The sequence below is a fragment of the Rhopalosiphum padi genome, chromosome 1 (genome assembly GCF_020882245.1).
Source record: "Rhopalosiphum padi isolate XX-2018 chromosome 1, ASM2088224v1, whole genome shotgun sequence".
In the NCBI taxonomy this organism is placed as follows: Eukaryota; Metazoa; Arthropoda; class Insecta; order Hemiptera; family Aphididae; genus Rhopalosiphum; species Rhopalosiphum padi.
This window is the reverse complement of record NC_083597.1, coordinates 84368606-84383110: the sequence shown is the minus strand read 5'-3', so window position 1 is coordinate 84383110 and position 14505 is coordinate 84368606. Positions and strand designations below refer to the sequence as shown.

Genomic DNA, 14505 nt, shown 5'->3' with positions numbered 1-14505 from the left:
TTTGTATTATAATATATTTATGTATTTTCATAAAGCAATTATAAATAATATATAATTTTATTGTGTCAAAGTATGGGTTGTTTCTTACATTTTAAACAGTCACATTAAAGTATAAAAATTCTTACATTAGGCACAAGTCAAATAAACAACAATGACGATTTAAAAGAATCCTATCACAGAAATTAATATTATACATTTTATCAATATATATAATGTATATAATACATATGTTTATATTAAATTACACTGTATTGATATTAATTATTAATATATAACATATTACATTATAAATTAAGTGGCGTACTATGAAAGGAAAATGATAATCACCCACAACACAAATTTTTTTTACATAACATTTTTTCCTAGAATACATTTTTTTTATCACATAAGGTCGCCCAATTTCTAGATTTAAAACTTCTTCAAAATATAGGACTAAGTACGCCACTTTAGAACTTATTTAGTTTAGTTTAAAATTTAAAGACAACATTTTAATATAATATACAAATAATAAATCACTTAAATTAAGAAAAACTTAACTTTAAATAAGCACCTTTTCTTTTTACTCTGTTAAAGTCAAAATTAATATGACCAATAATAATTAATCCTACAAATTTGAAAGCACAATCTTTTTGTTTTATCGTTTTGTGACAACTTAAAATTAATAATAAATAAATAAAACAAGCATAAAAAGTAGTGAAATAAGTTAAATTAGTGAACTTTGTAAGTTTATACTATTTTTAAGGTGTCGCTGTATGGACTTTTTTTCAACTAACTCCAAAGTATTTAAATCTGGTCTTAAAGTACACAACCATGAAATAAATTCATCGCAACTAGATTTACAAGAAAAATGCACAACCCAATCATTGCAGCTTTCTTCTAATGTTGCATCGTAACAGGACCACTCCTTGTTTAGGAAATATATAAGAAGAATTTTAATTTGTAAATGTATTAATTGTTAATAAAAATATACTTATTATACTTACAATTACAACATAGTAGTGTGATGGGGAAGGCGAAAATTTTAATGAATCCATATTGACTAATAACATACTGTCTGTAATATTGTGAGGAAAATTGTACAAAACTATATGACTACTGGTCAACAAACAACAGTATCCATCAGGTAATTTGGATTCAATATTTAAATTTTTATGCTGAAAACGTTATCAACAATGAAATATTTTTACACAAAATATTTAGTATTTTTTAGAAGATTACATTTGAATACTTTTATAAACTATATTTTATTTCTATATTTTTTTTTTACTTTAAATAATTAAAAATTTAACTGTTGTGTCATTTAAAGAAATTTAACTTACACCTGTCATAGCATAGCTTAAGGCATTAAACCATTTCTCTTCTTGACTACAATCAGCCGGTGCTAAAATTATTGGATAATTAATCAGCAAAATTTCTATAGAATAAGGTCGATCAGTACAAATTTTTTTCACTCTTTTACATCGGCCAAATCTTAAAGGTATAGATTCACATGGTAACTTTTGATCTGGATGTTCAAATATGTATAAAATATCTTCACTAAAATGTAAATTAAAGTTAATTATTTAATTTATTTTCATATTTCATTATTAATTATTTTACACATTATTCAGTTTGTTTTACATTTTATGATGTATTATAGCTATATAGATAATAATAATACCTTAAACGCACAAATCTTGGTTTCCATATAGATCCTTTTTTAACCATTAAAAACTCTTCTAAATGAGATTTTAAATTATTTGAAGATTCGCTTTCTTTGTAATACCACAACCATGTATAATATTTTATTTTTTCATCCTAGAAAAAAAATATTAATTTAATGTCATTTATTAATATATATATAGTTGAAATTATGAACTATCAGGAAAGGTTTACCTTAGGTATTGAAATTTGACATTTTACAGACTCATATAATTTATCGTCATGGTTGATATTTATGACAACAAACGCATTATTTGGGTCATAAAATCCACTACATCTGTAAGCATATTCAAGACTGCCAATCATTTCTAATGCAGATTGAACATCTATTGCTGTTATTAAGGTACATTTTTTTGATTTTTCGCTGACAAAGACTGCAGTTTGATCACATGGACCTAAGGCTATTAAGTCTAGACTTGTAAAATTTGAACTATAGAATACTTCTAACCGTTTAGTGTATACATTTTTAGTTAAAACAAAAAATCTAATATTTGTAATAACTACAAATAGAGGTGATCCACCAGTGCTTAGCATTCTATAAATCTGAAACAAAAAAATAATAATTAAATTGGATTTATGGAAGTAAACTATTTGCACACACTTTATAAATAGATTCTTTGGTTTTTAATAATAAATCTCTTTTAATTATATTAATCAATTGGCTGGATCCAATATCTAAATGTTTATTCCAAACATTACTACATTCTTTATTCATCAATTCCTGTTTAATTTGATTTAAAACGACTTGTTGAGATTTGAGATCGACGTTTAAAGCATTCAAGTAAAGTGAAGGAAACTTTTGTTTTTTTGATTTTAAAACAGAACTTTTGGACAATGTTTCACTCGGTTGTGGGTCTTCTTGTCCTTCAGGCGCTTCTCTTTCGCCACATTCTCCAATTCGTATTTGAATGAGATTCCCATTCCCAGGCTCAATAACGTCTTCATGGAAAGATACTCTTTTTAGTCCAACCACCGGATGCACCTGTTTGGTGTTGGACCGACGGTGGACGATCGAATCTGGCGAGTGGGCCGACATCATTGAATTGGTTACATTGGTAAACACAATATTAATTATTTACTAAAACGCATTTAAGTAAGTAAACAATGAAAACAATAAAAGTGAATAAGAAAAAGTAGTAAGTAAAAGAAAAAAGATTTTACTACAAAGGTATTAAATATTTATATTTGGTCACATTTGTTTTTTTTGATAACAAAATCTATGATACAGTATTGATAATAATCTGTGATAATTTATGACAAGACATCATAAGGTATATTGTTCTGTGATATTAAGTCTATGGATCTATCAAAGTTTATATGTTATCTATGGTACCAACTATAGAAACTACTTGTATAAACACAGAACTTTCAACTTAGTCTGATACTTTATGTATATTTTTATTTTTATATAGTCTAGTAAATAGTAATAGACAATAGTATTTATCAAGCACGTATTCAGGTCTCAGGATCAATTTTCGGGAGGGTTTAAAATATTTATGATACGTGAATTAAAAATACATTATTTTATTGATAAAAAATGGTTCTACTTTAAAAATTTCTGGGGGGTTTGAACCCCTAACCCATAACACCGTATACGGGCTTGTTATCTTTAAACTATAGAACTTATTTAACCTATTAGTCAAATTTATATGAACTTTTATATATTGCCACTATGATCCGCAGCATGACAAAATATATTAAACAGGGCGATTCTTTTATCATAAAATACTCATTATTTCAAATAGTATTCATGTTTTTGAAAATATTTTTTTTACATAGTTTCAAGTTGTTAAAAAAACAAGTAGAAGAGTAGGTTATGAGTTATAAGTATTTAAAGTTTTGATTCGTGGAGTGTTGTGGTACGGGGTTAGTGGGTTACCCCACAAAATGTATGTCCACTACTCCGCTTGACTAAACTTTAAATACGTATAACTTATAAACTACTCGTCCTAAATTCGATTTTTATGTATCAAAATACTCAGAAAATTATCCTGCTTAGGAATATGAAATTAAAAGTATGTTGTCATTCAAAAAAGTAAAAAACTTAAACAAATTTAAAAATATAATTTTTTAATAAAAACGATGGTTTTTTAACAACTTGAAACTATGTGAAAAAATTTTTTCAAAAACATGAATACTTTTTGAAATAATGAGTGTTTTATGATAAAAGAATCACTGTTTATATATATTGTCCTGGTCCGCAGTACTAAATAAAAAAAAAAATTATTATCAGCATATTCAGTTATCAATTTAGTGATCAGATGATAGAACATAAACGATTCTATGTTATCTGCGGAGCAGGGTTGACTAGTTTTGGGTTTTATCATATGACATATGTTGCAATGTTAAGGACAATGTTATTATTTTAATATTCATTAATCTTCAATACTAATAGTGCATTATTCAATTCTGAAAACCTTAATATTTATGAACTATTAAAGTTATAAAGTGCAACAATTTAATTGACTATCGTCCAAATTAGCAAACAACTAAACATTTACTAAATACAATTATTGTTTCACCGTGTTTCCAAAGCAAAATGTTGAGTGTGAAACTTCTTCGTCAAACCAAATGTAAGTATTTACATCGTGTTAAAATTATGTCTTACCATACAATTTTTCCAATTTTATTTGTACATTAACGGTATATTTTTAAATAGATTCGATGTTTGCTGCCCAAAGATCAATATCCTTTAATGCATTGTCTAAGTGTGTGAATCAGTTTAATGTTGCTAGTCGCTTGGGGAATAAAACACTAACTGTAAGTCTGAAGTATAAGCAACTCAATTTGAAATTTGAATTCAACAATATGCTAGATGTTTTGTTTGATTTTAGAAGCCTTTATTGACTGCTCCAATAATAGCTCGTTTCACTGGAAGTGCTGCAGCTGTTAAAACCGGAAAGAATTATGCTAGCCTTTGGAGAGCTGAACGTGTTGTTTCTATTGCACTTATGGGATTATTTCCTGCTGCAGTATTATATTCATCACCAATAATCGATACTTTATTAGCAGGAAGTATTAGTCTTCATGTTTACTGGTAATGCCATGATATTATTAAAATTAATGTTATAGTGTTATTTATATATAGGAATATACATAATTTAGTTATTTAAATATTAGAGTAAATTAATCATGTATAAAATTTATAGATAAGAATATTATCTATGTTTATAACTTAGTTTTTATGATACTTTAATTTAAAGTAATTTTTTAACAATTAAAAATTAAAATACTGTAAAATATCAACATACAAACAATATTCTGTGATCTAAACACATATAATATTCTTACCTTCTATTAGATAATAAAAATTGATAATAGATCAATTCACTTCAGGGCTTATTCTAAGAATCTTTATAAACTACATACTTTATAATCAAAATAATACTATGATATCAAATTATAGTTAATAATAATATTTTTTGCATTTAAGTGGAATAATTTAAAATTTAACCTGCAAGCATGTTAAAATAAATAAAAAGATATTCAATTCTGTTTATGGTTTGATGGTTTATTAATTTAAGAATATTGCTTTTACTTATTAATCATTCAACATCAGCGCTGTGAGGTTTTGCAGCTATTACACAAACAAGTAAAATAGTAATATTTTTGAAATCATTAGACCCAAATAAATGTTGCACTAATTTAAGCAATGGCATTTGTTATATCTCTTCCAAGGCCGTAGCTGGAACAAATTTTCAGGGAGGAAAGGCTTTAAATCTAATAGTATATTTTAACACTAGTTAAAAAAAACCTAATATTTATCTTAAACAAATAAAACTGATTTCTTACTATATTAATACATTATAATTATTTTAGAATATTTTAAAGTAAATTTATATTATATTAAATTATTATTTTAAAGAATATTTTATAGCACAAAATTTAGTTATCATTTTTTTTTTCTTAAGTGAAATGATTGATAATATCATCTAATTCGATATTAATTTGCCTGTGTAAGTTCAAAAGAGCTCAACCAGTAAAACATTCTTGGCCCGATAAGTTACATAAATAATTTAATGTATGTTTCAATAGCTAAATTTTGACAATCATTTTCTGATTTGTTATTTTGTTTTATTTTCTACGGTTGAATTTCCAAATCCAAAAATTCAGAATACATTTCAGTCGTTTGGCTATATTTCAAATTTGTTGCATATTTTTGGTAACAACTTGTGCAGTGAAGAAATTTGTTTTTTTTTATGATTATTAAACCTTGCTTGAATCGTTAAAAAAGGAATAGATATTATTATACGATAATATTCTTCAGGTGAATGTAAATAATTTGTTAGGGTATTATTGCTCTTAAGAATAGACATTTTATTGAAATAATCAAATAAATAATTACTCAGAAATATTAAAGTCATAGGTACACAGTGCTCACAAAACTGATATTAATTTATTCCAAAATTATATATATTGGTATACTTATTTTCAATACCATGCAGTTTTCGAGATAAAATGGCAATATGGGTATATTTAATTATTGTTTGATAATATATTAAGGATTTATAGACGTTTTGTCTGACAACAAAACGTCTTTAATCATATGTGATTTGTCTATATATATAATATAATTATATTATATTATAGAAAAAGCCATCAGAATTTGTATTAGCTTGATTATAATAAAATATTTAACAATATAATCAATAATCTAACATAGTTATCATATTATTAGGAACCCACCCGCATGACCACATGATAAATTATTATAATTAAGTTACTTACATAAATTAAATTTATTAACTATAAAACAATTATAAATATAAGGCCTTGATCTCTTCTAATTTATTATAAATCTTTAATTAAATCTGTATACTCCATATTAAGATCTGTTAAATCTAAATCATTACCCAAATTGTCAAGTGCATTTCTAATGTTAGCAATGCAATCAGGGTTAACAGCAGGCTTAATATTACTAATAAAATATCCATCAATGTAAACTTTTGCTTATAATTTCTAATAATAAACAAGGTTTATGTTTTAAAAAATTTAAAAACACATCCTTAGGAACTATTATTTGCTGTCTTATCTTAATAATATAACAATGAATTAGAAAAAATCAATCACTCAAAAATTGATTATCGAGTGTGCATTTTACTTTTTCAAATATGCAAAATAAGTCCAAGTTTACTTTAGAATAAGCCTTGATTCACTCACTTTAATGTACAGTACAATCCGCTTAATTGGGACACATTGGGCGGTGACCTATTTGTCCCCATTATCTGCCTGTCCGACTAACCGAATAACTAATAAACCGATACATTCATTCGGGACTATGCCAATCTGTCTCTATTAAGCGGTTGTCCCCTTTATGTGGTGTCCCAAATAAGCGGATTCTACTGTAATACTAACAACATAATTACTGTTGTACGTTTGTAAGACACAAAACATTTATAGACGATACATATGGGTATATGTGTCCTCTTAGAAGGAGTGAAATCATTAATCAGTATGGGATTAATAGATAAATTTATGTTGACTAACTTATATATTTTTCTGATATATCTGACATTTAATTATTTAAAATAAAAAACTTATTTTTATACTAGTTATCTAAATATAATATATAAATAGGTAATATGCAATAATATGTTGAGTATATTTTTGAAAAAAATATAATTGTTAATCATACATGTTTTTATTTTTTATTTTTTAAGGGGACTTGAAGCATTAGTAGTTGACTATTTACGTGTACCAGTTGTAGGAAAGCTGGCTAATAAAGCTGGACATGCAACTATTACTCTTCTTGCGATTGTCACTTTGGCTGGATTTTTGCAAGTTATTTTTGTTGGGGATGGACTTGGAAATGCCATTGTTCAACTTTGGAAATTGTAATATTACTTAAAATGTTTTTATGTAGTGTAATATTAACATGTAAATATTGTGTTGAATAAAATCATAATTTTATCTATTTATTTATTATATGGAGATTAAAATAAAATAAAAATTCAGTTACAAATAATAAAAAATTAATAGAACAACTTTTTGTACACATTTTATTCTACTATTTTAAAAATATTATCATCTACAAATGGTCAATTGGAATTACATTTGAGACTACAGAAAAATAATTATTTTCCATTTAATTTGTATATTTTAGACATTATTGCATATTATATAAAGTATTATGCTGTACTTGCAGTTCACTGAAGTCAGAAAGAATTCATTCACTATGTATCAGTATTAAATATTAAGTGGCTGTATTTAATATAAGTGCAGAATTTATTCTGTAATATAACCAGATTACTTTAATAGTATTAAAGGAAATATGATTTATATTTTTGCTATTTCTATTTGATACTATTCTCTATAGATACATAGGTTTAAATTTGTTTACTGCAGAGTCTCTCAGTAAACTAGCCAGTATCAGACTAGATGAATGTAGAATTAACAAATACACAGAATTAGTGGAGGCTCAGGATACTAAAATATTTTTTAAACTTATTTAACTAGTTGGATTACTAGACTTGCTATAATATGGCCATTAAGTCATTGAAACCACTGTAATTAAATAATAGACGAATAGTGAATACACGCCACATAAATTACGCATTTATATACTTTTTTTTATGATTTTTAAAGAATCTTAGGTCATAATCACTTATTACAAAATACAAGCATAATACAGGATAATAATATTGTAAATTTAAATATTTTATTTTATTATTTTTCTTATTATTTTTTTAAAAATAAAAAATAACTTTAAAAATTAAATAAATATTAAATTTACCATCCTCTCCATACTACCTTTTTTTTTAAATCATATCTTAACGAACACCACTTCCTTGTCAAGTCAGGAACTGAACACTCTAGTATCTTCCCAATCTTAGTTGGTGTTTCTCCAAGTGTAGTTGCATTGCCAACTCTATTCAAAATTTACTCATCAAACCAACCCACCAATCCAAATACTCAAATAGCCGAATATGCCGACGATAAAGTAATCCACCCACACCGATCCTGACTTAGTTTCAACTTCTCTCCAAAGCCACTTGAATGACCTATCACGCTAGTACTCAAACTGGCGCGTCAAAATAAATGAACCTAATGGATTAAAATGATTAAATTAAAGTATGAAATAAAACTAACACAAATTTATATAAATTTCATGTATTACAGTATATACACATTACAGTTTTAAGTCACTATGAATAATGTTTTTGAATTAAAATTTATAAAAAAAATAATGAACATTGTTAAAACACGTAAATTTGTCCAAATTTGAATTGCAAGTATATTATATATATTTTCATTGTTATTAATATATATATTACACAATATATAAAACAATATACATAAGTTTTTTTATTATAAGCGAAAGTCTTAACTGTTAAATACTTAGGTTTTGAGTGGTGGACGCTCATTGGCGATACTTCGTCAAATAAAATATAATAAAAAAATAATTGTGTTTATATGTTTTTTAGATATTTTAGTTATAGTATGAGGAACATTTGATCAAATTTGTATATCTTACTATCTTAACTATAAAAATTGAAGATTTCATGCATGTTTTACTACAAAATAATTTTGATATTTTCAAGATTTTACGGATCTTGCCGAAATTCTAATTTTAAACTCTTATAAAAAAAATTACATAAACATTTGATACCCATCCCCAGTACGATTTTTTTTATCCAATTGGTATCGATGCAATACATTCACATTTTACGTTGTACAAAATGACTAAACGCTAAATGATTGTATTTCACGATATTCTTTTATTAGCAGTTTAGCTCATTGCTCATTAATATTACAAAATAAAAAATCTGTATATTACATTATTCTCTCGTAATAAATCGTAAACTGTTAAAAGTAACTCTAAACTTTTAATCTATATTTTAAACCGATATTTTGGTAAAAACACAAATGTCAATAAACATAAACTTATACTTTACAAAAAACCACTGAATAGTGAATATACATAGGTAATGCAATATATTGTTGATAATTCATATAACCTTAATGTTAATCTCAATCAATCATGTATCATAATCATAGACTTATAAGTCTATGATGATAATGTATAATAGCTAAAAATCTAAAATAACTTTATTCTTTACAAAGATTTTTATAGTTACATATTTAATGATTATGTCATTATTAAGTTGTATATTTAAACTCGACAGTTTAAAATGTAATTCCGCCAAAATATTAATACCAATGAACCAAAGATGATACATATGGAAGGTATAAATGTTATCAACAGCATTTTCTGATAAATATCATATGGTAAAGTCAATATCACTTGTTTTAACTCTTTCCGAACACTCTGCGTCTTCGCAGTTTTCAAGTGAAACTTAATCTGTGAAACATAAATTATTAAAATACATACCTGCCCATTATTTTAAATCTTTGTAGATTCAACATTTGCTCTATTCAACATGAGTCTTGTATCGAAATTAATTGGTAAACGGTACATTTACCAGTCACTCAAGTAGTAAGTAAAATGTTTCAAATGTTTAAAAGTAATGTATTGGTTAATGTGATAATTCTCTAAGGTCAAATTCAGGTCTTATTTTATCTGAATAACATAATTTTAAAATATACTTTTACGGCTCAATCAATAATTGTTGGGTTATATTTTCAGTGTTCCTAGTGCAGGTTTGTACGGCGCTACAGGATTCACCTTTCTGTGTTACTTCACTGACTGGAAATTGGTATTACAATACGTACCATACTACAACACAAAATTTCCAAAAGAAGTCGAAGAATAATCCAAATCCAATAGACAATGTATAAAACAATATAGTGTTCTTGATATCTGTTAAAATAAAATCAGTACTTTTTACAAATATGTACCCAAGTTGATGATTTATTTTTATAGAATATGTACAATTTAAAAAAAAATTATTAATTAAAATATAAACTACCATTAACCTTTAATTTTTTACTTTGTAGCAAAACAATCTAATTTGTTATGAATCATAATTAGTTCTTAAATTGTGAAATATAAGGTTTATTTTAAAACACTGTGCTTCTCCCGAAGACTTAAATACACTTAGGATATTAAACATTCAATGTAATCACTCGTTTTTATTAAATTTATTTGGATACATTTTATTTAAGACGACGTCATGCCAGCATGTGCTGCATACCATACCAATATATAGTTCAACAGTTCTAATTTTGTGTTTATCTTAAAAAATAGAGTTAAATGACCTTATCAAACTTCAAGGTAAGGATAATATTTGTATTTTTTGTAGGTGTTTTACAATATTTTAATTTATTAGCGAGTTATGAGTAAGTAAAATGTAAATAATTAAAAATACTTATAATTCACTTAAAAATTTAAATTATTGTAAATAAATGATTATATACTTACTACTATATTATTATCGTGAAAGGTACTCGTCAAAAGTAAAAAAAAATGTTATTCACTCAGTTGAAAAGCTTGAAAATTTAATACAAGATTCCACATTAGTTGTTCTCAGAGCCTCACAAGAGGGGAGGAGCTGATGGAACCTGAGTACAGGGGCCCGATATTTTATGTGGGGGCTCGGCTGTTCTTATAGATGGCTAAAAATATTTAAAATATATATGCACAATTTATTTTTGTAATCGGACAAAGAATAAAGATGTTAGTTATTATGTTATAGTTCAAACCATTAGTTTTGGAGACATAAAGTGAAGACATATAATTTATTTCATAAATAAAACGAGAATTTCAATTATAATATTTTCAACAAAAATTATTTCAATCTACTGTATTACTTACAGTAAAATAAATTACTTTATAATACACCCCCCTTGAACCATAAGTTTTGCTCACAGTATACTGACAAATTTGGAAATATATTGGGGAATTACTGTATACACTACTGGCAGACAACCCCCCTGAAAAATTCCTGGTTGCGCTACTGGTCTCCGTTCAGAATCGTTATTCATATTTAGTATATTACTAAATTCAAATTTAACATATTCATCGCAAGGATTTTCTGGACACCTAGTAGTATATAGAACGTGCTTAAATTATGTAACATACTCAGTTATATTACCTTATAATAATATATATATATAATATTGCCTTGCGTCCGTGATATAAAATCAGTTCTATTGAATTGTGAAAAAAAAGATATGGGTATAAGTGTTTATGATTAAATTCACATTTAACAAATTAATAAAACAGCAAAATTTTAAGTTATTAATTAATAGTCAGTTTCCAGTGTGATTATTTAATAATTTATATTAATATTTAAATACATTTTATAAAAAAAAACTTTATTTTAATTATTAAATCACAAATTTGAAATTGTAAATATATTATCCATACAACGTAAAAAACATGAATAATTTGTAGTTGTTAAACTTAATACATCATAAGTATTTATAACCATAGGCACAAAGTGTTTGAAATTTGGAGGGGGGCTGTAGATCAGGATAGATCTATACTGGATACTTTTATAATGCTTTTAAATTATCACTGAACATCATTAGTTATTTTAGGGGGGGGGCTAAGCCCCCCTCTATTTGTGCCTATGTTCATAACCCATTAAAAATAACACATCTAAACACTGCAGTTACAGATTAAAGCAACATTTTCAAATGAATGTGCTCACATATCAAATAACAATAATTTAAAAAATCATAAGTACTTTGTTGGAAAAAATGCTTTATTATGAGCGTTAAAATATAATTGAAATATAATGCAATGAATAAAACATATAATTCAATACTTATTAAAGATAAAATTATTAAAAAAAAAAAAAAAATAGCTTAATCAAATGGCCATTTTTGTTTATTCCATGGGCCACAAGTCATAACATTAACAAAATTAAAATGATTAACATTTGATTGAACTAAATTACTGAATAAAATAAATGTAAATAAATATTAATAACCCATTAAACACACAAATCACGTAGTGGATGACGGAGTGGAACTTGAGTTAAATTTTGGCTGAATGATGGACGTCTTGCGCGCCGGAACTGTGTCTGGTGTGGGTATGGTATCTCCAGTACCAAAACCCAATACTTGTTGCACAGGACGATTATTAATCAACTTATTACCATTACCTGCCTGTTTGGCCATTTGATAATCACCGGAGTCAAAAAATTTTTGCTGTAAACCAAATTAATAGCATTTTACACATTATTTTAAAGATATTATTATTACAATATTTGGTTAAAAAATATATACTTAATTTTAACTTGGAAAAATATTGCTTGTTTTTTTTTTTATCAATGACCAATCATAATATATTTAAAAAAAATATAAGTTTCATAAATAAAGTTTAAAATTATTTTAATTTTCACAAAATAGCTAAAACGTTATCATGGAATATATAATATTGTTGATATACTTTCTAACTTCTTTAACTATACAGAATATTAAAACTATAATGATCCATAAAATTATTCTTACCCCTTTGGCTAAACGTTTTTGGAGGAGAGCAGAATGACCACTGACTGGAGGCCAATTTGATTTCATTTGATACTGTTTCTTCATACACTCTTCTTGTGCTTTTTCAACATCTTTGGGATCCTACAACAATTGGTTATAGATACATGTCAATGAAAGAAAAATTTGGTTGAATTATTTAATCAAACAATTGTTACCTTGGGCTTACAAAATTCAGAATTTTGATTCTCATTTGGTTTTTGATCGGCCATAGCTAAAATAACTGACAATAAACAATTGTAGATTAGCAATACTGACGTGTACAAGAAATAATCATAAAGTTACTTAAATAATTAGATTTAAAAAAAAATTTGTAGACGAAAAATTAGGTACGTCATATTATCTAAATATGCCTATATTAAATTAGTACAAGCAAAAAATAAACCGCTGGAGCACCAAACACTAAATGAATGGCGAATAATATAGCAATGAATGATTCTGTAAAGGGAATAATAATAATGTGGAAATATTATCAATCGTGTTGTACTTGACCTCGAATTAGCGAAGAGAACAAATATATATGTACGACTACACCGAAAGAAACGATCTTATTTTTGTTTAATTCAATCTCGAAAAAATAGATGGCCGTAAACGAAGAATATTTCGTGAAGAGATTTTATTTTGGCAAGATAATATCAAACTAATAAATACATCGACAAATATTTAATATTATTACTTGTGTTGCACGCGTGGTGGTGAAGGTGATGGTGTTGTCCGCGGATATACCGTCGACTAACTAGTAAAGTAGTAACTACTAAAAAAATGAAAGTCCTGACTAGCGGACGTTTGCAAAACGAAGGGACAAAGAAAAACCGCGAAAAATGGAGACGCCGCTTTGTCCTTGCGTTAGAGAAAATTTAATTTAAATTCATCAAACAATAATTGTAAACACTCGCATCGAACACAAGCGCAAACGGTTAGCAATTATCAGTAATGTGGGCGAAGAGCCGGAAAGATTGGGCGGGCGAGACGTGAGAGCAGCCAATCCTCTTAAACGACTTCAACTATAATACAATATTATTCTATGTTATTATTACCGTCTGTTGTTGTTTTATCGGTTTATCAGTAAAATACCGTCATATATATTGTTATTATTGTTGTTAAATGATGCAATCCACGCAGATTTCGGCGGTTTGGAGTACGAACTACGAGTTGCGCACTTGCCACTTGCGCGTGCAAACTATAAAATATTATAACTGATAAATACTTGAAGGGTGAATGGCAATCTTATTTAGTATATAATAGAATACGCCTAGTCACTGAACTTGTCGTCTTCGTAAATCGTACCTAATGAAGTAATGAAAACATTGAAAACTAAACAAAACGTGAGCGGCAGCTACTAGCAGCTGATAACGTTGGCTAGCGCTCCTGGTGTCGTATTTCGGCCACTTGCGGTGGTGACATAAC

General features: G+C 26.7%; 3 protein-coding genes across 4 annotated transcripts; 1 reads left to right on the top strand and 2 right to left on the bottom strand.

Moving 5' to 3' along the window:
- On the bottom strand, positions 1–3093 carry LOC132917219 (uncharacterized). Its single transcript, XM_060977849.1, has 6 exons — positions 2303–3093; positions 1876–2244; positions 1661–1797; positions 1320–1536; positions 984–1154; positions 1–904 (listed from the first exon to the last, which is right to left on the bottom strand). Exons 1-6 carry the CDS (start codon positions 2738–2740, stop codon positions 704–706), a joined length of 1533 nt encoding a protein of 510 aa, XP_060833832.1. The 5' UTR covers positions 2741–3093; the 3' UTR covers positions 1–703.
- A 936-nt stretch (positions 3094–4029) lies between these two features.
- On the top strand, positions 4030–7619 carry LOC132917220 (succinate dehydrogenase [ubiquinone] cytochrome b small subunit, mitochondrial). Its single transcript, XM_060977850.1, has 4 exons — positions 4030–4274; positions 4361–4461; positions 4536–4738; positions 7362–7619. Exons 1-4 carry the CDS (start codon positions 4241–4243, stop codon positions 7537–7539), a joined length of 516 nt encoding a protein of 171 aa, XP_060833833.1. The 5' UTR covers positions 4030–4240; the 3' UTR covers positions 7540–7619.
- Positions 7620–12290: 4671 nt separating this feature from the next.
- On the bottom strand, positions 12291–14418 carry LOC132917221 (cAMP-regulated phosphoprotein 19-B). Of its 2 annotated transcripts, XM_060977853.1 has the most exons (5): positions 14173–14417; positions 13775–14102; positions 13257–13321; positions 13063–13182; positions 12291–12759 (listed from the first exon to the last, which is right to left on the bottom strand). In XM_060977853.1, exons 3-5 carry the CDS (start codon positions 13308–13310, stop codon positions 12556–12558), a joined length of 378 nt encoding a protein of 125 aa, XP_060833836.1. In that variant the 5' UTR covers positions 13311–13321; positions 13775–14102; positions 14173–14417; the 3' UTR covers positions 12291–12555. The 2 variants fall into 2 exon arrangements, with proteins under 2 accessions (XP_060833836.1, XP_060833837.1); XM_060977854.1 differs by lacking the exon at positions 13775–14102 and having other exon boundaries at positions 14136–14418.
- Between the last annotated feature and the right edge of the window lie 87 nt (positions 14419–14505).

Bases quoted from the DNA above. Each gene is read 5' to 3' on its own strand.
- LOC132917219 (XM_060977849.1), bottom strand. From the start codon at position 2,740: ATGATGTCGGCCCACTCGCCAGATTCGATCGTCCACCGTCGGTCCAAC. The intron at 1,798-1,875 runs GTAAACCTTTCC...TTTTTTTTCTAG, and splicing joins GTCAAATTTCAATACCTAAG to GATGAAAAAATAAAATATTA. The intron at 1,155-1,319 runs GTAAGTTAAATT...TAACGTTTTCAG, and splicing joins TAAGCTATGCTATGACAGGT to CATAAAAATTTAAATATTGA.
- LOC132917220 (XM_060977850.1), top strand. From the start codon at position 4,241: ATGTTGAGTGTGAAACTTCTTCGTCAAACCAAAT. The intron at 4,275-4,360 runs GTAAGTATTTAC...ATTTTTAAATAG, and splicing joins ACTTCTTCGTCAAACCAAAT to ATTCGATGTTTGCTGCCCAA. The intron at 4,462-4,535 runs GTAAGTCTGAAG...GTTTGATTTTAG, and splicing joins TGGGGAATAAAACACTAACT to AAGCCTTTATTGACTGCTCC.
- LOC132917221 (XM_060977854.1), bottom strand. From the start codon at position 13,310: ATGGCCGATCAAAAACCAAATGAGAATCAAAATTCTGAATTTTGTAAG. The intron at 13,183-13,256 runs GTAACAATTGTT...CAATTGTTGTAG, and splicing joins CTGAATTTTGTAAGCCCAAG to GATCCCAAAGATGTTGAAAA. The intron at 12,760-13,062 runs GTAAGAATAATT...TTTGGTTTACAG, and splicing joins AAAAACGTTTAGCCAAAGGG to CAAAAATTTTTTGACTCCGG.